The 26014-nt window shown below is 45.7% G+C and overlaps 1 protein-coding gene across 1 annotated transcript in view; it reads right to left on the bottom strand.

Annotated features, from left to right (window-relative positions):
* Positions 1 to 276: 276 nt before the first annotated feature.
* RAD51AP1 (RAD51 associated protein 1) overlaps positions 277 to 26014 on the bottom strand; it is a 393892-nt gene continuing 368154 nt past the window's right edge. The window contains exon 11 of the mRNA XM_078673979.1: positions 277 to 1565. Within this exon, the coding sequence (XP_078530105.1) occupies positions 1438 to 1565 (128 nt within the window). The 3' untranslated portion in view covers positions 277 to 1437. The remainder of the gene's footprint in view (positions 1566 to 26014) is intronic.

Here is a 26014-nt window from a genome sequence, read left to right as displayed (position 1 = left end):
CACACACTGTATAATGGCATATTCCTTTCATATTTTCCATTTTGCACGAAGGTGTCTTCATCTTTAAAGACGGGCTGTTTTTTTAAGTGCAAGTCATTCTACTAAATTCAATGTTTTCTGCCTCGGGGTCATACAAACGCTGCTGTTGGTTTATAGCTGGAATGATGAGAAATAACATAGGGTGGTTAAAAAACTGCACCAAAGAGGTATATTTTAATGCCTTCAATTAAAAGGAAGGGCTGGTTCATTTGTTTTATTTGAAAAATGATGAGGGTCTTGTATAAACATAATTGTATTTAAAAAAGTCCTAAAAATATCTTATTTCGTCCATTGGAGAATAGACACATCCTCCATTAAGTTCGCCAAAAGGTTGGTTTTCATCTGGAAAATAGGAGAAACGGTGAGGATAAGCCTTGAACTTTTTCCTCCTGTTTTGACTGGATATCCTAGAGGGTAAACCGTGGTAAATTCATCCAAGAAAAAAAGCAGTCACAGTATGAGCAAACAGGCACGTAATTTGTGGCAAAACTGCCGTTCCTCACACCGCATTGTTCCAGTAGCTTTTCGGGTTACTACCTATTTATGGCCTTGTTATGTTTCCTTCCACCTCGGCGGCATGTTTCTTTAAACACCTGCCCTGAGGCTGTGGAAATATATATGAAAATACTGGGTTCTCATAATTTGCTTATGCAGGAACACTGCACATGTAAACATCTAAGTTTAAATGAGGCTGCGAATCTGCACACTTGAAATATACAACGTTTCTTTCCACAAATTACTTAAAAATCATACTAAAAACTCGAAAGGAACTATTTACCTTTACAACATGTTGTTCTCTGCTTCAATCTGTGGTCTTCCAAGTACCACCAATAATGGTTGACCTGTGAACACTATGGCATTTCTCTCAATATCAGCACCCAATATGGTTTTATATGTTTTAGACGTATGTTACAGCATCAGGCAACTCACATTGGCAAGGAAGATATTGGTCCAATTAGAGGTATTCTATTGATTCTATGCACCGACAGGACACAACACACAAAGAAAGGGTAGCACACGAAGGCCCAATTCTGCATACAGTTACTTCCTCTATGTGAGCACTACATTGTTTTTTTACGTTTATGCCGTCTATCTTCATGGATACAAACTGAAGAGCATAATCAGCAAAGTCTGAAGCAAAACAGCAAAAAAGCACCAGCGGTTGAGGAGATTGTAGTTGAAAACAATCAGGAGCACTCTGGTGATATGTAAAGGAAAGCCGCAGGTAAAGTCTCGCACATCATTTCAGACAACAGTTCTGAAAATGGCTAGAAGGAAGATGAAGAAACAGTAAAACTTGAAACTTCATCAAAAGTTCCCCAACACAACCCGATTAGCCATTCCCAATTGGAGTCCTTCTATAGGGCAGGAGGACAATGAAAGAACATTAAGAGCGGGTCAAGTGCTGGCCATGCTTGGATGCAGTGGTTTGACTCTGGCAAACCTAGACAAGCCCAACCGCAGGCTTTGGTTAGGAGACTTAACAGAAACGCCGCCCAATGGGTTGCTGCTGTTCCCAGATTGGCCTGTAAATCATAAAGAAAAAAAGATACATCAAATTATAAAAACAAACAGAGGAATAGCATGCATGAAGGTGTGAGCACGACTTGGTGAAAAAGAAACCCCAGCACTCTGTGAGCTGCAGCCTTTAAAGATTTCTCACAACCTCATACAAATAGTTGCATTATCATTCATAATCAGTTTATATAAACTATACCTTGTGAATATTGAAGGTTTTCCATCTCTACAATTAAGAGCAAATGTTTTTTCATGTAATTTCAGTAATATCGACAACAACACTATGGTATATTGTTCTCTTCCACAAACAGTTCAGCCTCTCACTTATGTTTGGTGTCAAAAGTAAATCATACTTTTGAAAATGCAATTATGCAGATTTATTGGTGGCTAGCTTTTTTGTTTTCCTTCGCGGGGTTGCAAGTGACATTAAATACACAACAATAACAGGCAAATACCCATCTAGAACATTAGGTTATAAAGGACCTTCCCAAATTATTTTTCACTGTTCCGATCAGCAGTGCAGTAGTAGGAATGATGGGGAAGCTATGAACAAAATGGCCTTTCATACCCCAACCCCCGCAGCCTCCAAACACCACCTTCCTCGCTAAATCAATAAGAAAGCAAACTGCATCCTGCCATGCTGCCAACAATTCACCCTTGGCAATACCATGCCCTAACTCCCCCAAACCAAAAATACCTCATGTCTTCCCACCCTGTGTTTCCATCACTGGAAATATCTCCCCACCCATCGCTTCCCGCAAGAAAAAATAAACAAGCATTTTTGATGCAATAGGTCTCTCATGTATGCTAGTTTAAGCTATTTGCCAGACTCCCAAGGATATAGCGGCATGGATTAGCAAATTTAGCGGCCTTCCCCAACACTGTAAAGCGTCGCTAAAAGCCAGTGACCAAGCAATCCGGTACCAAGAAACAAGATCTATTGACTTTGCCAATGCCTGTTTTGACTAAAGCGCAGCCGTGACTGTAAAGTGATAAATGCTCCCATAGTTTGGCCCTGTTTTTCCAAGTTTTGTATGGTATTGCACCACCCTGTCCTCGATCTTGATCAGCATACCTAAATAATATCTTTGTCTGATGCATCATTTAGCGTAGCACCTTGAAGCCCTAATATTCATGCGGGGAGCAATACTAATTTGGCAGGTTCTCAATTCACTTTGCAAACATTGATTATATTTTGCCCTGAAAAGAGAGGGTGGTGCTCTGCGAGTGTCATTTGAAAGCAGATCAGACAGCAGAGCAGAGTTACAGGCCACAAAATGTCTTCCTTTTATTTCAACACACCTCTGCTTATCTGTTTTTCGTTAGTGCCGCCGTGTTTTGTATTCAGATGTAGCCGCTCGCATTTGACAACGCAAATAAATCGATGTGTTAAAGCCCTCCATTTTGACCGTTAGCCACAAATATTGGAAGCTCGCATTCACTTCGCCACGTGTTTTTGTATAGACCTTATTTCTATGCTTTCTCGGGGAGAAAGTAAGTGCAGACATCCAAAGCAGAGTCCACCGCCCCTCCTGAGAATGACAGTCTCACTACCCAGATCCCCAGGATATAGCGGCTTTTGTAAAAGTGCCGCGATTTCTACAAAAGTGCCGATTTCGCGGGCACTTTTGTAAAAATCGCGGCATTTTTACAAAAGTGACGATTTCGCGGCAAATCGCGAAATCCTGGAGGGTCTGATTGGCATTGTAAATGACAATGCCTTTTATTTATGTTTCAAAAATGAAAACAAAAATAAAAGGCATTGCCATTTATAATGTCAATAGCTCAAACTCGTGTAAATGTAAGGCCTATTGCATTGCAAATGCTGGTTAAACTTGGTAACAGTGTCTGGGCATTGATTGCACCTCAATAGTATTAGTTTAACACCCAAATGTAGGAATAAGCAACAGAGAGGTGACCAGTCCAGCTTTGCAAAGCGCCTTCCCTTGCGTCACAATACACAATACTTCATTTTTAGTAACGTTCGAACCTTCTGGGTTAGAAACAATGTATTTTTGTTCAAAGCTGCAGATGATGAATTATGTGGAAAATCTATAATTATGCGGAAATCGCTGCAATCGCATAATTCCAGTGGCCCAGACTATATCCTTCACCTACCTACTTCCTCCTTGCCCAGCCAACAGCTCTTGGTGGCGCCAGGAGAACTGTTCATGGACCGTGACCCTCTGGAGACAACTTATTTATTGATGTGGCTACTTGGTTTACAGGGGTATTGCCAAAGCATTCTGGGATTTGTAGGTATTTCTATATGGTTTTATTATCAGATGTTCTAACAAGCCCATGGTGCGATCATCTTAAGGTTTTTGTTGGCTCCAGGCAAGATATGTATTTTCAGTGCTGTTTAAAGGAATACATTTGAATGTTATTACCCGTTTGCTGCTAAATTAAGCTTACGTTATGCCAAACAATGCTAAATTATATATTAAACGTTAACAAGGTTCCTCGAAAACAGTTGAAATATATTTTGCCAAGGACCCAAAAAGTTCTTAATATGGCTCTGGGTAGGGAGGCTTGGGTTGAAGGTAGAGGTCGGCAGAGAGGCAGAGAGGTTTAGATATAAAGTAGAATAGACTGAGGTTACACAGAGTGAAAGTTTACTTTCCGCGGGCCCCTTGGAAGATGGGGGGCATGAACAATTGCCCACTTTGCCAAAGCCTTAAAACGTCTCGGCATGGTGCTTTTTCTGGTTGTTTAGGTCTCGCGACCTATCTCAATGCGCATGCGCATTGAGCGGGAGCGAGATATATAGGGGCTTAAATAAGCTTTACCTAGACTGGCGATTTGATGCTGTGCCCGTGCGCATTGACCTAAAATGCGCGTGCACATCATCAAATCGCCAGTCAATCACCAGCAGCACTCCTCCCACACCTTTGAAGTGAAGCTTAGCTTCACTTCAAAGGCCCCTGCTGCTTCACACCCTCATGCCGCTCTCCCCGCTCCGCCCCCTCCCGCCGTGTCGCATTTCTCCTCCCCCACTTTCACTTTGACGGCCACAGGCTGTCTCTCGTGTTTCTCCTTGTTTTTTTTGTAACGTTACTGCTTTCTCCTCCGATCGTTTCTCTGTGTGCTTTCGCCCTCGGACCACCCTTCAACCCTGTCCTTGTAAGTCTTTGTTTCGTTTTTATTGTTGGACTTCTTTCAGTAGGATATGCCTATTTGGGCTTCTTTTGAAGCTAGTTATGCTTTTCTTTTTATAATTTCAATTAGAGGTGGTCGGTGCAAAGCAGGACAGCCATACAGCGCCCGAGCCTAAGACAGCTGCATTGCCTTTGTGATAGGAAGAGACAGGGCCAGGTAGAAGATTCTTCCACAACTGCAGTGTAACCATCCTTTAAGTGCGTCACTTGCTCGCCATCTTAGTCACTACCCTACGGGCACCCTTGCTCCGGGCTAGGTGCTAGGCCCAGCCCACCACAGACACTGAAGATTGTCACTTCTGTGTACAGGCCGACTGACCCTCTACTTTATCTCTGTGGGCTCTCACTTGTAATGGGGGCACTTTTGGCCAGATCCACTTTCTTTCCTCTTAGGTCTATAAACTGAGTTTTGCAGAATTGTAAACTATAAATGTATGTGTGTGTGTGTGTCCTTGTGTGCTTGTCTGTGTGTGTGGTCCTGTGCTGATAAGCAACTGCTCCACCTTTAATGAAATGTGCGGGATTGTTTTGCGGTCAATGTTTTCCGTACTGTGCCTTTGCTCCGAATCACTGAGCAGCAGCTACAGTTTGTGTATGACATAGAACGCTCCTTGCTGTAATAAAAGCGTGCATAGTACCCCACACTACACATATTCTCCTTGGCTTCTACATGCCTGATTGAAAGCTGCTTATTTGGAGATGCTAGAGATATGCAGAGAGCTGCCGCTTGGCGGTGATAACAAACCTTTTCCCCCTCCCCTGCCCGCCGTGTCGCATTTCTCCTCCCCCCTCCCCACAGCAATGCCCTCCGCCGGCCGTACTTTCACTTTGACGGCCGCAGGCCGTATCTCGTGTTTCACCTCCCCCCTCCCAGTGTACTTTTTTTTTTCTTAAACTTGCCGAACTTTCACTTAAACAATTGTGGCTGCGTGCCTTTTCTGTAACCGCGGCTCTATGTGTTCACTTTTAAAAAACATCAGGTCTTTATTAAAAGTTCCACTTTCACTTTAGGCATGCCTTTATTTTTCATTTCACTTAAACAATTGTGGCTGCGTGCCTTTTCTGTATCCGCGGCTCTATGTGTTCACTTTTAAAAAACATCAGGTCTTTAATAAAAGTTCCACTTTCACTTTAGGCATGCCTTTATTTTTCATAATTGGTGCCCCTTGCAGAGCTGATCACTGCTCGTTTTTTTTTTCCGGAGTTTTATATAGCGCGAACTAGAACCGAACCGAATCAGTTATCAGAGCGCTTTACATAGCACCAGTTACGTTACATGAGGACACACTTTCATTTTTTTAGGCACGGGGAGATTAAGTGATTTACCCAGAATCACAGGGGGTTTTTGGCGTCGTTACCGAGACTCGAACCCAGATCCCCAGGGCCGAGGTCGAGCGCCTTAGCCGTTAGGCCAACCCCTCTCCCCACGCCTTTACTTCTGCACGATAACACGCCTTTACTTCTGCATGATGTCTTGCAACTCCTCCCTTGTTAACTGCTTCCCATTCCGAGCAGCTGCTCTTCGCTCCCTCTCCTCGGCCACAACTGCCTCCTCCCTATGCTTCTCCTGTGCCATTGGAGCTTCAAAAGGATGTGACGAGAAAGCTGGTAATTTTTTTTTATCAAGTTTAAAGGCACATTCCTGTCACAATGACAACATGCCATACTTCCGTTTCAAAGGTGGTGCGTGTAGCAGGCCAATGTCCGCAACGTAAATTTATCGAAGCGTCTCGAACAATCAGCGCCCTATTGACTCATAATTAAATGCACCCTATACAGAAAGCGCATCTGAAACGAGTACTAGTAAAACATTTAATTAGCACATGTAAATCAGCTGCACCCTTACGAGGCTCTGCCATGCTACTGGATTGGACTAATGAACCAAATAACAATAATTTGTAATAAAAAGGCCAGACTCGAGACCTGGAATCCAGAAAACAATCCCTCTGGTGAGATCATAGACATCAGCAGCGATAAACAAAGGCTCTTCCACACAATAAACAAACTAAAGACACACCTATTATTTTTAAAGCTCCCAAGCTTTCCAGAACTGCCTAGTAATTGCTATCAAGTGTGTAACAAAGAAGAGTGCTGGCAAAAGAATTCTGCAGCGCCATATTTACAACACACCGCTTGCTGATGATATAATTAAAAAGACTGCTATTTTTACACAAGCTAAATCTGATTCGCACAGTATTGTTACTTTTTCAAAAATTACATGTATTGTGCGAAAATCACTCGATTATTCATGAGCATGGAAGTGGTTATTCTCATCTTCATCTCCCCCATGGTTACTCCTTTCCCAGGTCTATCTCCATTGCTCTGCCTTCCACCTCTCATGCCTCTCTCCCAAACTCATCTTCTCCCTTTCTATACTCCACTCTCTCCCTTTCTATACTCTCAGACTCCCTCTCCTGCTTCTCTCTCTTGCTTTGCTCTTGGGCTCCCTGTCCGTACTTCTCACCCCTGATACACTCTGTCTCCCTCTCCATGCTTCTGTCCCCTGCTGCACTCTCAGGCTCCCTGTTCGTGCATCTCACCCTTGCTTCACTCTTGGGCTCCCTCTCCGTGCTTCTCTTCCTTGCTGCGCACTCTGCTCCCTCTCTGTGCTTCTCTCCCCTGCTGCACTCTCGTGCTCTCTAGAGATGTGGCCTAACGACCAGAGCTGCCATCTAAGTCACGTAAATACAAAACATGTTGCATTCCAAATGCTATAGGTGTCACATTCGCGAAAGTTATAACTATTGGCATTGTAAATGACAAAGCTATCCATTTAGCTATTTTAAAAACCAACACATAAATAAAATATTTGTCATTTACAAGACCAATAGCTCCAACTTTTCTAATGCGAGACCTATTGCATTTCCAATGTTTGTTTTCAAACAGCGGTCCGGTTTGCCTGGCTCTGGGGCAGAGCACGAGAGAACAAACTCTGAAGTCCGTCATATTTCTCTCATATTCGGTATTCCTAGGTTGCGGCCGTTTGTGGGGTCCTTATTTTATCTCTATCGCGTCCCCACTGATACTCTAGTCGGGAAGTGTTCTCTGTACCCATTGTGCTCCTGGAAAGGAGCTCCTTGGCAATTACCCGCCTGTAAACTCGGCCCCTGGGCGGGGGAGGTGAGCCGCCTCGACCCCTCCCCAGTAGGGTGACCAACCGTCCGTAAATTTCACGGACCGTCCGTCATTTTAGTATGATGTCCACAAGGCGTCCGTAATTTGGGGATCCCAAATTACGGACGCCTTACAGGCATCATACTAAAATCGAAATGGGAAATCTCTGTAAGGAATGCTGTTCCCCATGCGAGAGGCCCAGTTAGTTCAAAAGATTTCACTGGGGCCTCTCGCAGTTATCTTTTAATCTGTAGAGGCCGCCTGCAGCGGCCCCTCCCGGACCTTGTGCAGACTGTAGAGTGGCCCATTGTCATTCTGAGACTGCAGCTGATTAGCACTTATAGAATGACAATGGGCCCAATTGTGGTGACAGCATGTGAGGTGCCTTCTCCTGCATGGGACTAGGGCAAAGCATTCTGCTTTTGTCTTGGCGCTATGCTGGAGAAAATACAAGTAAAATAACTAACACCGTTTTCACTGTACATTTAAAAGACAGATTTCAACATACAAATAAAAAATACTATTTATTAGAACATTGGAATGTTGGGAGCTCCATTGAAAACAATGGAGTGCTCCGGGCTTATAATGGCTGGTATAAGCCTGGAGCACCAACATTCCAATGTTTCTTTGTTCACAGCTCTGGCTGTGAACAAAGGCTTCAGGGAACCTGAGGGGATTCCTATCCATTCGCACTCCCAAAAGGCTTTGTTTTTTTGTTAGAACATTCTGTCCTCTAGTGACAGAATGTTCTAATAGCCTTATAGCCCTTCGTAGATGGGCTATACCGCTATTAAAGTCCCTCTCCCTTGTTAAAGGCCCTCGCCTTCGGCTCGGGGCCTTTAACGCTGGAGAGGGCCTTTAATAGCCGGTATAGCCCTCTACGGCGGGCTATAAGGCTATATTAATGTTTATTATTACTAGCACAAATCTTAATTACAGAAAGGGCCAGATGTCGCTTTGCAAAGTTGCACGCATACTGAAAAACTGTGAAGTGCATGATTGGCTCAACCTTATATAAACTTATTTTGACCTGTATTTATTTTGGTTGTCTATTTACTTACTTATATATTATTGTGCCACCTCCTCGGATATGTCTGTAAAACGTATGTTTTGTCCCAAATTTTTGTCCTGAATTTTGACCTTCTGTCCTGAATTTTCGTCCTGAATTTTGACCCTTTGTCCTGAATTTTTACACTGACCGTCCTGAATTTGCACCCTGCCAGTTGGTAACCCTACTCCCCAGGATCCACCTCTCCCTAGTGACCGCACTGCAGGTATGCACGGGAAAGGGTTAATAGGCGTCATGTTAGTGACTGACCACCTGCCCCTTGGCTGGCATACAAATAGAATACGGTGACCAGAATGGGGTTGTTTGCTCTCCCCCACTCTCCCCACAGAACAAACACTTGCTGTGTTCCAAGGTAGCCAGGGCTGATGGAGAGGGGTGTATTAGTGGAGTGGTGTGGCTCACTGGTTAGAGGCAGCAGACCCGGAAGCAGAAGTCAGCCCAGGACCAGGGTTCGATTCCCGAAGCGGCAGGGTCGTGGACCAGGGTAAGCGGACTCGATAATTCTCGCCTCGGTGCCTACTCTAACCAGGGGTCCCACTCGGCAACTCTGGGCATTAGCTTGCCTAATCTCCACAACGGCCCCATCAACGCCGGGGATGCCTGGCTCCACCTTGGGGATTCCCAGCAGGGACCATCCCACAGGGAAAGCCAGGACGGGTTCCCCAGCGGTATACAGCGCCAGGACGCCGACTGGCAACAGTGCGCTTTACAAGTATACACATTACATTACATTACATTTTATTCATTATCACGAGCTCAGATTCCACGCTTGGCTAGAGCTTGACTGCACATTTCCTCTCTTCCTGCTTCACTGCGGTTTCTTCCTCTGTGGTTTATGTTGACAGACTCAATCTAAACGAAGTGTCCGCTTCAAACAGAGGCCAGGCAAACTTGCTGAGTTCACTGTACTTTGTGTGTGCCCAAGATCAGGCAGCTGGAGTTGTAAATCAGGCGAGACATTAGTACGAGTAAATTCAACATGTGGAAAGCAAATGGTGAGCTTTAATTACGGGATTTGTGTACATTAGAACTAAGAGTGTTGCGGTGTGCCTTCTTACAGAGCCATCCAAGAAGGTAGGAGTTAGAGAGAACCCATCTAAAGCAGGGAGCCACAGTTCCTTGTAGAGGTTTATATCTATACAAGAAGAGAACAAGAAAGAGTGAAATAAAAATGTAACCCAGCGCACCTAAAGTAAACAAGGGGGCGCCCATTAGGAAAGTTTAGACACACAGCAATAAACAAAACACAATTGCTTCCCTCCAAGGCAGACCAATAACAAGCGTTTCAAAGAAAAAAGCTGTAAGAGGGGCCATGGGAACTGGAATCACGCCGATGCCTTACAAGGACAGCAGTTCCTTGAGATGCTACACTAATCTGTACTCGGTGGCCCATTGGCGGGTCGTTAATATCTTTTTGTCGGCTCGAAGCCCATTTGGGTTAAAATGCAGGCTATCTGAAACACTACAAATTCCGTCCTGAAACAGGGTAAACTCACCTGAACAGCCCATTGGAGGGCAATTATTTATAGAAGTGTGTCAGTAGCAGTGCAAAGTATTTGAGAAAAGCCTATGATTAAGGAATATGGATTCCGAAACGCATCAGGCGGACTGTTATAATTGTCAGAGTGCTCGTCTCTGTTTGATGGACAATAAATCCTTTTTAAATTCAGCTGCTGCTCGAGTGCACCCTCATTTGCTAAGCAGACGGTTTTTGTGTGTATGTATATATATATATATTCACTGAAAAAACCATAGGTTATAGATCATATATAGTTAGGAATTAGCATTTACAAAACCTTGAAAATTCACTGAAAAAACCATAGATTATAGACCATATATAGTTAGGAATTAGCATTTAAAAAACCTTATTTTACTCACACAAAACCATTGAAATTCCATATATAGTTAGTTGCACTAACTATATATCGCGCACCCGCAATCCACTGCTGATGATGTCACATATTACATCATTCATGACATGGTCAGTGACATCACTGATGACATCACTGATGACATCTCAAAGGACATCACTGATGACATCATCCAGTGACTGTGTGTTTCTGTAAAGTTTAAATATGTTTTACATATTGAAGAATGAGTAGATGTAGAAGTGTCTGGATGAAGGATTTAGTAGGTGCGTGACTGACTGTATGAGTGAGTGATTAAATGTGTCTCACTGAGTGCATGGGTTAGTGACTAAACTGTCTTAATTTGTGCATCATTATGTCTGTTGTTCTGTAAACTGCTGCATGTGTTGGTCAGTAGCTATATGAGTAACTATATGGGTTATTGATTGATTGCCCAAGTATTTGTATGGGAGACTGAGTGTGTGTGTGGCTGGCTGGGAGGTGTGTGACTCTGTGCAGATCAATGTGTACTTGTATCAATGATTGTATAAGAGAGTAAGTATGTGTTAGTATATGTTTCAAAATGTAAGGTGCTCTATGTTTAACTGTATAGATTAGAAAATGGAAGTGTGATTGATTATTTACAGGACTGACTAGGTGTGTGAGTAACTCCATGGATGAGTGACAGAGTGTGAGAGTCTGTATAGGTGTATGAGTGCATATGATAGTGTTGTAAAGATGAGTGATTGTATGTATGAATGATTGTATGGGTAAATGAGTGAATGTGTGTGTAAACATAGGAATCACTGAGTGCGTATGTAGTAACTAGTATTGGTGTGTCAATGGTTTCAAAAATTATACTCTGTATTTAACACTGGGTGTAACAGAGGTTATATTAAAGTGTGAGGAGATGCATTGTATTGTCACATGAATGATATCATCAGTGATGTGGTCATTGATGTCAAATGAGATGTCATCAGTGATGTCATCAGTGATGTCATTTGAGATGTCATCAGTGATGTCATTTGAGATGTTATCAGTGATGTCATTTCAGATGTCATCAGTGATGTCATCAGTGATGTCATTTGAGATGTCATCAGTGATGTCATCAGTGATGTCACTGACCATGTCATGAATGATGTAATATGTGACATCATCAGCAGTGGATTGCGGGTGCGCGATATATAGTTAGTGCAACTAACTATATATGGAATTTCAATGGTTTTGTGTGAGTAAAATAAGGTTTTTTAAATGCTAATTCCTAACTATATATGGTCTATAACCTATGGTTTTTTCAGTGAATTTTCAAGGTTTTGTAAATGCTAATTCCTAACTATATATGATCTATAACCTATGGTTTTTTCAGTGAATTTCAATGGTTTTTTAATAGCAAATATCATAAGCTGTCGAATGTCAAGTACGTGGTAAGTGAAAACATTTTCGTGTTTATGCACACTGATCTGCTTTGAATGGTGCCCCCCCCCTCATTTCTATTAGGAGTACTCTCTCTTTGCACATAGTGAAGGGTAGTTAACGCAGGCCTTTGCCCCCGTTGTAATACGTCGTGCCTGCTTCTCTCTCCATTTGATTGATTGTTATCCAAGTATTTACTGTTTTAGAATTGGTTCTCTTTGGTTCATTCTCTATTTACAAACAAACACAGAGTCGCAATACTCTGTTTAGTCTTTGCAGATAACGAAAAATCGTGTAAAAAAAAAAAAGAAAAAGAATCGAGCAAAATCAGTAGGCCACTAACGGGATCTCTTTTTGACCTCGCTAAAATAGAAACATTAGGAACAACCCCTCATGACAAATACAAAACTAGTGAGATGAACTGAACTCCACACAATGATGGCTGCAAAACAGCTCGGCTCCGCACCCACCCCGCCCAAAATAACGATAAAGAGCGGCTGCCATGATTGGTTGCGGAATGGCCACGACGGAGCTACGAAATGGTACTGCTCTCATGCTAACCCCAGCTTCAGTCTGAAACATCCAGAAACACTGTAGACTACCAATTCGATCAGTTCCGGTAGCGCCCCAATGTAACCCGGTAGAGAAGAACTAGCCCTCCCCTCTTTGACTGATGGTTCTTGTTGCCTGTCCCTTCTGTTGTCATTTAACAGAACTATTTAGATTGCTGAAAGGGGTTGTGTTCCGACCGCTGGTTGGTGGAGACATTTTGACTATATTCTGGACCTGCGTTGTCGCGTAATGCGTCATATGACGCGCCGCGTTAGCGCATCCGGAAGTCATCCGGGGCGCGCAGCGCGTAACGTAAGCATAACAAGTCATGTGACTTGTTAATAAAACTTTTCATTGGTTCATTTTACTTTTCTTATTCTAATGATGAAAGGCTTGGTCATATGACCTAAAAATTACGCTTTTTATTACTTCCGAACATTATTTTTTCTTAAATATATGTTATAATGTTCCAGGCTAATGTACTTTCCCGGAAAATTTACAACTGTCCTGCAAGTAAAATATATTCTTTTTTCGAAAAAAAGAGCGTTTCTTCGTCCCATAACGGAGCCGTTGAGCAAAAGAGGGTCGACCTGCTGTCTTAGTCGCCGATACGCCTGAATATGAGATTCTTATCGATCACTTTATGTTGCAGGAATAGAAAACACAACAGCCCTTGACCATTTATCTTTACTGCGTTCCTTCGTATTATACCTTTTACCCTTCATGTAATTGGTCTGCTTTATTTCACTTGCCTTTTAATGATTCTAAAACAGTGACTATTATTAAAAACTTTACCAATGTATATACTACTACCATGTTTTCTTTTAAAAACCTTTATTTTTAAAATTTCATTATACAAATACGAGCCTATAACCACTTGGGCCGGCCACGGAGCAAACTGTAATCGTATATGATGAGTAGACATTTACACTGTAGAGGAACGTAACGGGCGGGCCATTAGGTTGCAAGAACTAAGGTGTCTAACAGTTACGGAATCGGTGGACGTACATTTTATAATTAAAATACGACAGGGCCAGTTACAATAAAATTATCTAGATATACATTTGCGGGCAAGTACCATGGGTGACGTTAATTCGAACTTTCAATAGTACAGTAATCAATAACACATCAGAACTTAATATCAATAGGGATGTCGAAATATTCAATCAATTCTCGTCCCCGCCCGCCATGTGCTTCAAAACTGCATACGTATCTCGTGATTTCAAGGTTCTGCAACCAGTACACAACAAGGAGTTACGAGTCCCATTTATTCCGGCGCCATTTTGGGCGAGGACGGGCAGGTCCAGGATATAGTCAAAATGTCTCTACCAACCATCGACTATGATGATGTTCATATGCTGTATTTATTAGAGTAACACTCATCTGTCCACATGAAATTAATTTGCCACAATCTAAACATGTCATTTTAATCTTTCCAAAGTTCTTCTAAATATTTGGGACCGTTTCCCTTGCCTCTGATGCTGTCAGTGCCACTTCTTTGATGAATGTACTAGCAGGTCAGGGGTTCTCCTCCAAATCTCTCTTTTATGCAGCACTATAATTAATTGGTGCCACCTCTCCATATGACGATGCATGGTATAGTTACCATAACTATATTTTTTTTCGGTTCCTCTGGAGAGTTCATCGTGGCAGATGAAGCGTGTAACGTACCGGGCATTTACCTTTTTTGCATGTACAGGAAAGGAAAAAAAAATCGAGCGTCCGAGTTCTAAGGTGTCCCAGGGCCATTTTAGTGGACCAGGCCCAAATCCAAAGAACAGGCCGCCATTTTGAGAGTCCTGTTGCAGCCGCCTGTCACTGTAGCATCAAGAGCAGCCGAAACTCAGCTGAATGGCAACTGAAACGGTAAAGGGGCGCCCCACTACAGCAGACGAGCCTCCACCTAGGAAGGCCCGTTCACGCCGCCTCCCCCCCCCCCCCCCTTCGGGCACCCCACGCCGTTATTCGGAGCAGTATTGTAGGATGGCCACACCAGTGCGGCAACTTGCTAGACATCACCTCGGTGGTAACCGAATCTCAACGCCTTGTGGTGTCTTCTATTCAGAAAACATTGTTATGCTGCCTTCGACCTATTCGCCGCAAGTGCGCACACAACTCAACTGCATAGCTTGCTAGACACCACCTCGATGCCATCCGGATCTTGGAATCTCAGCGCCTTTTGGTGTCTTCTCTTCAGAAAATATTATTGCGCTGCCTTTGGCCCCATTCGCACATCGGTCCGCTACTGACGCCATCTCACAGGCTAATGGGGCGCCCCACGCCGACTTTCAGCATTGTAGGATGACCACACCAGTACAGCAACTTGCTAGACATCACCTCGGTGCCATCCGGATCTCGGCGCCCCACTGCAGATGAAGTGCCTCTCAACTATGAAACCACCACGGTGACATCCGGATCTTGGCGCGTTGTGCTGCCTTCGGCCTATTCGCACATCGGTCCGCTACTGACGCCATCTCACAGGCTAATGGGGCGCCCCACGCCGAGTTTCAGCATTGAAGGATGACCACACCAGTACAGCAACTTGCTAGACATCACCTCGGTGCCATCCGGATCTCGGCGCCCCACTGCAGATGAAGTGCCTCTCAACTATGAAACCACCACGGTGACATCCGGATCTTGGCGCGTTGTGCTGCCTTCGGCCTATTCGCACATCGGTCCGCTACTGACGCCATCTCACAGACTAATGGGGCGCCCCACGCCGAGTTTCAGCATTGTAGGATGACCACACCAGTACAGCAACTTGCTAGACATCACCTCGGTGCCATCCGGATCTTGGCATCTCAACGCCTAGTGGTATCTTCCATACAGAAAATATTGTTGCGCTGCCTTTGGCCCCATTCGCACATCGGTCCGCAACTTAGACATCACCTCGGTGCCATCCGGATCTTGGCATCTCAGCGCCTTGTGGTGTCAGTCAGAAAATATTGTTGCGCTGCCTTTGGCCCCATTCGCACATCGGTCCGCTACTGCCGCCATCTCACAGGCCAACGGGGCGCCCCACGCCGACTTTCAACATTGTAGGATGACCACACCAGTACAGCAACTTGCTAGACATCACCTCGGTGCCATCCGGATCTTGGCATCTCAACGCCTAGTGGTATCTTCCATACAGAAAATATTGTTGTGCTGCCTTTGGCCCCATTCGCACATCGGTCCGCAACTTAGACATCACCTCGGTGCCATCCGGATCTTGGCATCTCAGCGCCTTGTGGTGTCAGTCAGAAAATATTGTTGCGCTGCCTTTGGCCCCATTCGCACATCGGTCCGCTACTGCCGCCATCTCACAGGCCAACGGGGCGCCCCACGCCGACTTTCAACATTGTAGGATGGCCACACCAGTGCGGCAACTTACTAGACACCACCTCGGTACCATCCGGATCTTGGCGCGTTGTGCTGCCTTCGGCCTATTCGCACATCGGTCCGCTACTGACGCAAACTCACAGGCCAACGGGGCGCCCCACGCCGACTTTCAGCATTGTAGGATGGCCACACCAGTGCTGCAACTTGCTGGACACCACCTCGGTGCCATCCGGATCTTGGCGCGTTGTATTGCCTTCGGCCTATTCGCACATCGGTCCGCTACTGACGCCGCCTCACGTGCCAACGTATTTTCTCCCCATTTTATACCCTATGCCGCATAACAGGTCATGTGACTTGTTTATAAAACTTTTCATTGGTTCATTTTACTTTTGGTTTCCTAATGATGGAAGGCTTGATCATATGACCTAAAAACAACACTTTTCATTGGATGAAAACTTTTTTTTTTCCCAAACGATGAAAGCCCCACCTTGTTTCTGGATGTTTCAGACTGAAGCTGGCGTCAGCATGAGAGCACCACCATCTCGTAGCTCCGTCGTGGTCATTCCGCGAGCAATCATGGCAACCGCTCCCCACCAGAAGCCTACAGGAGTCGGGGGCCCCCAAAACTTTTGATGAATCCTCAAGGCGGAGGGGACGCTTTCGAGAATGGGGTCCAAGACCTAGCAGACAAGCGTCCGATTTCCAAGGTGTCCCAGGGCCATTTCAGTGGACCAGGCCCAAAAAGGAAAGAGCCTGCCGCCATTTTGAGAGTCCTGTGACAGCCGCCTATCGCTGCACCGCAAGAGTGGGCGCAACTCAGCTGAATGGCGGATTTTGACACAGTGGACCAAAAACGGACGGAATGGCAACTGAAACGGTAAAGGGGCGCCCCACTACAACAGATGACACTCCACCTGGAGAGGCCCGTTCACGCCGCCTCCCCCGGGGCGCCCCACGCCGTTATTCAGAGCAGCATTGTAGGATACCAAAACCAGTGCGGCAACTTACTGGACATCACCTTGGTGCCATCGTTCTGCTGCCTTGGAACTATTCGCACAACAGTTTGCTACTGATGACCCACCCCCCGCGACGCCCCACGCCGGAAATCTGGACGTTGTGCTGCGTTGGGACTATTCGCACAGCCGACCGCTACTTCGTTGTTTTTCCCTAAAAATGTTTATATGTTATTACTATTTTTGTTTTCTTGTATATATTTATAAGTTATTAAAGTTTTATAATCTTACTACTTTGTCGGAGTGCTATATATTTTTAATGTGACACATAATTGTAAAAACTTTGATGTACAAAGAGTCATCCCTGGAATCTTCCGCTTCAGGCTCGGTCCCCTCCCCAATCACAATACAGGATGGTTTTCAGATAATAGGAACGCGTCTGCTGTGACGGATCTCATCGAGTGTGGGCCTTGATCTACTATAACTCCTTTGAAGAGGGGTGATTCTTTACAGCTGGGGCCATAAACTAGATCTGCAGGGCTAGCTGATACCCTAGGACCAGCCTGGACAATCGGACACAGAGGAAAAGGAGTGTCAGAGGGTGCGGTAGTGAATAGGGCGAAAGGGAGGTGTCGGGCGGGCACAGGGTGTGATTCTCAGGGAAGAGCAGCGCAGATGGGGGGAGGTTTATTACCCATGCATAAGACAGAGAGCGGGGGTGACCACTGCCTGGGGGAGATGCTTGCGAGGGTGGGGAGCCATGCTAAGGATCGACAGCGTGCACAGAGTGGGTCTGGTCAAGGCATCTAAAATGGCTGCCGTGCACGACAAAAGTGTGGCATTTGAAAAAAGACAAGATGGCGCAGACAATGTTTTTCAACACTTCCTGATTTCCTTCGAATCGAACGTTAACAGACGTTGGGGCATATTACCAAAGTTAAGCGATATTTATCCCTAACGATGCTTAGCAACGATTTTTTTTACCGCTAAGCATCGTCAGAAATTATCGCAGATAAACCTTGCTATTATCAAGGTTTATCGCAAATACAATAATAAACGACCGCAATGCATTAATATCGCTGAAAACTCAGCGATATTCATGCATTACCGAGCTAATGCTCTTAGCCATGTTATCCACCTCCCATTGGATAACATGGCTAAGAACTGCTCAGGGCAGGTGCTAGCTTTTGGAGATATTCGCGCTTATCTCGAATATTTCCAAAAGTTGATAATAGGAGATAGCGATGTTAGCGACTGTTTCCAGTCGCTAACATCTTGGCATGCCCACTTTGCATGTCATTAGTGATAAATATCACTCACATGCAAAGTGGGGCCCAAGATGGTCGCTATCTCCTACTAGCCGTCGCTAACTGGTGTTAGCAACAGCTAGGTAATACAGATATAATTTTATCTCCGCGAAGCGGAGCGCTGTTACAGATATATATCTTGTTTTTGAACGTTAATTTCTCAAAATCCACTGAAGCACATATATTGAGACCTAGCAAAGGCACATCGAGCTACCAGTCCCTACAATTTTGCCAAGTTTCGTGCAAATCCATTCAGCCGTTCGATTATTATTATTATTTTTTTTTTCCCCCCGCGGGGCCCTTTTAAAACCTCCACATCAAACCTAAGAGGTCAAGGAGGATCTACTATGCCCCCTTATGGTCATTTGCCCCTTCGCTTTGGCCTCCTCTTGTCTCTCGATCCTACCGAGAGACAAGATGGCGGCCGCTACGGACTGTTTGCAATGTTTACAGACGCCGGAGAACCAATCAGCTTCGCAAACCTCCGTTACGCGAAGCGGAGCGCTGTTACAGATATATATCTTTTTTTGAACGTTAATTTCTCAAAATCCACTGGAGCACATATATTGAGACCTAGCAAAGGCACATCGGGCTACCAGTCCCTAATATTTTACCAAGTTTCGTGCAAATCCATTCAGCCGTTCGATTATTATTATTATTATTTTTTTTTGCCCCGCGGGACCCTTTTAAAACCTCCACATCAAACCTAGGGGGTCAGCGAGGATCTACTATGCCCCCTTATGGTCATTTGCCCCTTCGCTTTGGCCTCCTCTTGTCTCTCGATCCTACCGAGAGACAAGATGGCGGCCGCTACGGACTGTTTGGAATGTTCACAGACGCCGGAGAGCCAATCAGCTTCGCTACGCGAAGTTCCGTTACGCGTAAAGTCCGCGAACCGGAGCGCTGCCCGGTCCGCTGTTACAGATATATATCTTTTTTTGAACGTTAATTTCTCAAAATCCACTGGAGCACATATATTGAGACCTAGCAAAGGCACATCGGGCTACCAGTCCCTACAATTTTGCCAAGTTTCGTGCAAATCCATTCAGCCGTTCGGGCTAAAAGTGAGGCCAACCGCCCTATGGAAAACTCAATGTTAAAAACACGTTTTGGGACCCCCCTTTTTTCTCGGCCCCCCCTTGACGAACCCCCCCAAATTTTCAAGGGCTGCTCAGAAACAAAATGTGCCATTTTCCTGAAAATTTCAGCCAATTCCGTCCACAAACGCCAAAGTTATTAGACATAGAATTTTCAAAAATCCCATAGAGAAAAAATCCTAACTATATATACCTACTGGCGACCGCCAGTAGGTAATATATATATATATATATATATATATATATATATATATATGTATATATATATATATATATATATATATACATACATATATATATACATACATATATATATACACACACACACACACACCTATATTTACACATTCACTGGACAAAAATAAAGGTTTAAGTGGTGTTCTAGTTAGGTATGGTAATAATATCATATTTGCCACTAAAAAGAAAAACATTAGTAATTCACTGAAAAAACAAAGGTTAAAGGGATGTTCTGGTTAGGTGAAAATGTCAGTTAAATGTATGTAATGGGGTTCCCCAGAACAAACTGGATATTGGAGCGGACAGGGAAAAAAAGCAAAGCCCGACAGAAGACCCACGCCTTCAAACAGAGCTCTACAAATAGAGTCTACAATACAATTTAACCACAAAGAAGAGCTTAGTAATTGGAAATATCTCCATATTTTCCATTTCATATTTTTCTGTGCATGCATAATCAATAAGTAAAAAACATTGTTATAATACTCCTAATTTATGAAAACCCCTATGCAGACAAATGCCACAATAGCCATCCAAGCTCCACACGTAACAATACATTCAAACACAGGAAATATATAACATCTCATATATTAAACCATATCAAGACACCCTTCTCATCACTGCTGAATGTGGCCACCAAAAATTACTGTCATGGTGTTATTTCTTTAGTGTCAATGTGCCACTTAAATACATTCATAATTCACTAAGGCAATACTTTGTGTTGTTCAATATATGGTGTGCTTCGTATACATTCAGGATGGACATATATTTAAATCTTTTACGATGTCAAGGTGGCTATAGCGTTGGTGCCGACGTGTATCGGTGAAAAGTGATCAGCTAACCACCCATCTTCTTCAGGGCACAGACTGATGATTCAAGTATGTAAAAACAGTCTGGAATGGAGGAGAACAGAATGGCAAATACTTATCCAAAGAGACAAAAAGGCATAAAGTATTTTTGGAGCAAAAATGCATTTCCCTCAATAACAAACAAGACAGGACAGAACCGAAATAGTACCCCAGTCAGGGGACCACCTACACTACCCATGTCCGAATACTAAATGATACACAAATAGCTGTTCAATCCTTATAGCCCTACACCACAGCGTGTAAAAGACATGTGAAGCAAACTGCCACAAAGCCCGTCCAGACCCTGTGATACCATCCCCCTTCTTCTATCATTGCAACACAAAATGCACCTGCAATTCACAGAAGGAGCTGTACAGATGAGAGGCTATCTTCAAGTGTTGCTTTACACCGAGCCTATATTTCTTTTCAAATATAATTCAAACAATGTTATCTATTGTATTCGCTATCCTTGCGATTTGGTCTGTACTGGACAAACAACTCAAAAAGTAAAGTCAGGGATCTCCCAACACAAGAGCAGAACCCGCTGCAAAGTGCCCACGGCATCCTTGGTGGAAAATATCTTATTACAGGGACACACTGAGAATGACTTCTCTTGGTAGCCCCAACCAAGAGGAAACAACAACCAACACCTGCTCAACAGATTGGAATGCAAATGGATTTTCAAATGCCAGTCCCTATCCAAAGGTCTGAATACACAAGAAGAAAGGAACGCTATTATGTAGACTTTCTGATGCCTCTATGACCCTCACCATATTGCCTACTCACAATAAAACTTTTCTATATATCATTTTTCCCTGTATCTATGTCATTCAATCCCAACATCACCTGAGATTAATCTATTATTTTAATTTATTATTTGGTTCTGTCAGTCATAACTTATGCAACTCTTAGTATAATTCTTTCCTAACCCTCCAGGTTCTTTTTAATTTTTCTTTAAATGTTTGAGACTGCATCCATTGGTAAATACAATCGTTTTTTGATGCATATACTGCAGTATTACATTAGTACAGAATTTCTTGCATCTCAATCTGTACCTTTTTTGAGCTACCATGGGTGTCAATGTAGTCAAGTCAAGTCAAGTCAAAGGATTTATATAGCGCACTACATACCCAGAGGGTCTCAAGGCGCTTAAGGAGGGGTGGGGAATTACTTGTCAAATATCCACGTTTTAAGTTGCTTTCTGAATGCTAGGTGGTTCTGGGTAAGGCGAAGGTAAGTGGGAAGTGAGTTCCAGGTTTTAGCTGCCAGGTAGGAAAAGGATCTACCTCCCATGGTGGTCTTGTTGATGCGAGGTACAGTGGCAAGTGCTTGGTTGGAAGAACGAAGCTGGCGGGAGGGGGTGTAGAAGGAGAGTCGTGTGTTGAGGCATTCTGGTCCGATTTCGTAGAGTGCTTTGTGTGCGTGGGTTAGGAGCCGGAAAGTGATCCTCTTATTGACGGGAAGCCAGTGGAGGTTTTTCAGGTGACCAGAGATATGTTCTTTACGCGGGATGTCTAATATGAGCCTGGCTGAGGCATTTTGGATTCGTTGGAGTTTTTTCTGGAGTTTAGCGGTAGTCCCGGCGTAGAGGGTGTTTCCATAGTCCAGTCGGCTCGTGACCAGAGCGTGGGTGACCGTTTTCCTAGTTTCGGTGGGGATCCAACGAAATGTTTTTTTGAGCATGCGAAGAATGTTGAAGCAGGATGAGGAGACGGCGTTGACTTGTCTGTTCATTGAAAGTGAGGAATCCAGGATGACGCCCAGGTTCCGTGCATGGTCTGTCGGGATGGGTGCTTTTCCAAGGGCTTCTGGCCACCAAGAGTCGTCCCATGCGGAGGGGGAGGTACCTAAGATGAGGACTTCTGTTTTATCAGAGTTCAGTTTCAGACGGCTTTGTTTCATCCATTCGGCTACTTCTTTCATTCCTTCGTGTAGGTTAGTTTTGGCGGTGCTGGGGTCATTGGTGAGTGATAGGATCAGTTGAGTGTCATCCGCGTAGGAGATGATGTTGAGGTTGTGTTGGCGGGCGATGGCCGCGAGGGGGCTCATGTATACGTTGAAAAGGGTGGGGCTGAGTGAAGATCCTTGTGGTACGCCGCAGATGACTTCAGTGGCCTCTGATTTGAATGGTGGGAGGCGGACTTTCTGGGTTCTTCCGGTGAGGAACGAGGTGATCCATTCCAGTGCTTTCCCTTGGATTCCGATGTTTCTGAGGCGCTGTAGAAGGGTGCTATGGCAGACTGTGTCAAAGGCTGCGGAGAGGTCGAGGAGGATGAGGGCGACTGTTTCTCCATTGTCCAGTAGAGTTCGAATGTCGTCTGTTGCTGCGATGAGGGCGGTCTCAGTGCTGTGTTTTGCTCGGAAGCCGGACTGTGAGGAGTCGAGGGATTTGTTGGCTTCGAGGAAGGCGGCGAGCTGGTTGTTGACAGCTTTCTCGATGACTTTGGCCGGGAATGGAAGGAGCGAGATGGGACGGTAATTTTTGAGTTCGGTGGGGTCCGCTGTGGGTTTCTTCAGAAGGGCGCTGAGTTCGGCGTGTTTCCAGCTTTCCGGGAAGGTGGCGGATTTGAAGGAGCAGTTGATGACGTCTCGGAGGTGCGGTGCTATGATGGAGTCTGCTTTGTTGAAGATGTGGTGAGGGCATGGGTCTGTGGGGGATCCTGAGTGGATGGAGTTCATCAGGCGGATGGTGTCCTCAGTGGAGATTGTGTTCCAGTCATTAAGGATGTTTGAGGGGGGTGAAGGTCCAGCAGATGGTTGGGTGGGTTGGTATCCGGGTTGTTTGTCGAAGCTGTTGTGGATGTCTGCAATTTTGTTGTGGAAGAATGAGGCTAGGGAGTCGCAGAGGGCTTGAGAGGGGGTGATGTCGTTAGAGTTGGCCGAGGGATTGGTAAATTCCTTGACGATGTTGAAAAGTTCCTTGCTGTTGTGGGCGTTGTTGTCTAGTCGTTCCTTGAAGGCGGTTTTCTTGGCCTTTCGGATCAGTTGATGGTGTATGCGGGTGGCGTTTTTGAAGGCGTCCTTGGTGCTGGTGGTTGGGTCTTTTTTCCAGGCTTTCTCAAGGGAGCGGCAGAGTTTCTTGGATTTCTTAAGATCATCGTTGAACCATGAGGCCTTCTTGCTGCCAAGTTTGCTTTGTCGTTTTTTCAGTGGTGCTAGGATGTCGGCGCTGTTGGATAGCCATAGGGTGAGGTTGGTGGCGGCTTGGTCGGGGTTTGAGGAGTGGGCTGGGGGGTTTAGAAGAAGCGATGAGGAGATCTGGTCGATGGTGATTTTGTTCCAGTTTCTTTGCAGAGTTGGTTGGGGGTGGTTGTTGGGTTTGGGCTTGTTGTAGGTAAAGTGAACGCAGCTGTGGTCAGTCCAAAGGAGATTCGTGGTGTGGCCGAAGGAGACATGATTGCTGGAGGTGAAGATAGGGTCGAGAGTGTGACCTGCGATGTGGGTGGGGGAAGTGACCAGTTGTCTAAGTCCGAGGTTGGCGAGGTTGTCCAGCAGGGTGGTGGAGTTGCGGTCGTTGTTATTCTCAAGGTGAAAGTTGAGGTCTCCCAGAAGGATGTAATCCTTGGAGGGGAGCGCGTGTGGAGTGATGAAGTCCGTGATGTCCTCACTAAACTGAGCGTGGGGTCCTGGAGGCCTGTAAAGGAGGGTGCCTCTGAGTGTGGTCTTGGGGTCGATGTGGATCTGGAAGTGAAGGTGTTCAGAGTTGGCGAGGTTGACGTCAGAGCTGGTTGAGATTTGGATGGATTTCTTGTGGACGATAGCGATTCCTCCTCCTGTGTGGCCGGTACGATCCTTGCGTATGATCTTATAATCTTCTGGGATGGCAATGGTGATGTCTGGTGTGGAGGAGGCGTTCATCCATGTTTCCGTAAGGAAGGCGACGTCCGGAGAGATGGTGTCTAGTAGATTCCATAGGTCAATGGCGTGCCTGTGGACCGATCGGGTGTTGAGCAAGATGCATTGTAGGTGGTTGGTGTGGGGAATCTGAGGTGTGATCGTAGCGGAGTGGTTGACGGTGCAGAAGAATTTGCAGGAGTAGCATGAGAAAGGTCCATGGGTGTGTCCAGGAGCGGCTTGGACGCAGTTGGGGGGACGGCCGGGGTTAAGGGCTAGGAGGGTGGAGGCATCGTAGGTAATGCGGGAGGGCTGGGAAATGCGAGGGCCAGGGGGTAAGGCGCTGGGCGCGGTCCAGGCGTAGACGGGCTTACCTTTGGCGCACCTTCGGCGCGACTGGGGCGCGGTCGCTGCGCGTGAACGCTGCGCGCGGGAGCAATTGTCATATATGGATAGTGGAGGGGGAGGGGCGAGGGCGGCTCAGCTGGGAGGCGGGGCGGGCTCAAGGGAACGGAGCACAACAACAACAGAGTCAAAATGGAGGGGAGGGCAGAGCAGGACGCCGGGGGAAAACACAGAAACAATGCGCAGGTTTATAACAGAGCAAGCCAAGCAATGTAAGCGCAATTGTAATCCTGGCGCTATAAAAGCAAAACTTTGTCCCAGTGCAGTTTCCCAATACGATACCACGTTATCACTTTGCAGCGCTGAGGCAGGGGAGCGACCACTCAAGGCAGGAGCGAGGAGTGGATCACGGCGCTGCGAGGGCAGGGGACGCTCTATAATGGTAGTGGGAGGGCGGCTCAGCTGGGAGGCGGGGCGGGCTCAAGGGAACGGAGCACAACAACAACAGAGTCAAAATGGAGGGGAGGGCAGAGCAGGACGCCGGGGGAAAACACAGAAACAATGCGCAGGTTTATAACAGAGCAAGCCAAACAATGTAAGCGCAATTGTAATCCTGGCGCTATAAAAGCAAAACTTTGTCCCAGTGCAGTTTCCCAATACGATACCACGTTATCACTTTGCAGCGCTGAGGCAGGGGAGCGACCACTCAAGGCAGGAGCGAGGAGTGGATCACGGCGCTGCGAGGGCAGGGGACGCTCTATAATGGTAGTGGGAGGGCGGCTCAGCTGGGAGGCGGGGCGGGCTCAAGGGAACGGAGCACAACAACAACAGAGTCAAAATGGAGGGGAGGGCAGAGCAGGACGCCGGGGGAAAACACAGAAACAATGCGCAGGTTTATAACAGAGCAAGCCAAGCAATGTAAGCGCAATTGTAATCCTGGCGCTATAAAAGCAAAACTTTGTCCCAGTGCAGTTTCCCAATACGATACCACGTTATCACTTTGCAGCGCTGAGGCAGGGGAGCGACCACTCAAGGCAGGAGCGAGGAGTGGATCACGGCGCTGCGAGGGCAGGGGACGCTCTATAATGGTAGTGGGAGGGCGGCTCAGCTGGGAGGCGGGGCGGGCTCAAGGGAACGGAGCACAACAACAACAGAGTAAAAATGGAGGGGAGGGCAGAGCAGGACGCCGGGGGAAAACACAGAAACAATGCGCAGGTTTATAACAGAGCAAGCCAAGCAATGTAAGCGCAATTGTAATCCTGGCGCTATAAAAGCAAAACTTTGTCCCAGTGCAGTTTCCCAATACGATACCACGTTATCACTTTGCAGCGCTGAGGCAGGGGAGCGACCACTCAAGGCAGGAGC

This window comes from Lissotriton helveticus, chromosome 1_1 (assembly GCF_964261635.1).
Source record: "Lissotriton helveticus chromosome 1_1, aLisHel1.1, whole genome shotgun sequence".
NCBI lineage: Eukaryota > Metazoa > Chordata > Amphibia > Caudata > Salamandridae > Lissotriton > Lissotriton helveticus.
The sequence above is the reverse complement of the archived record's forward strand: the minus strand, read 5'-3'. Positions and strand labels throughout refer to the sequence as shown.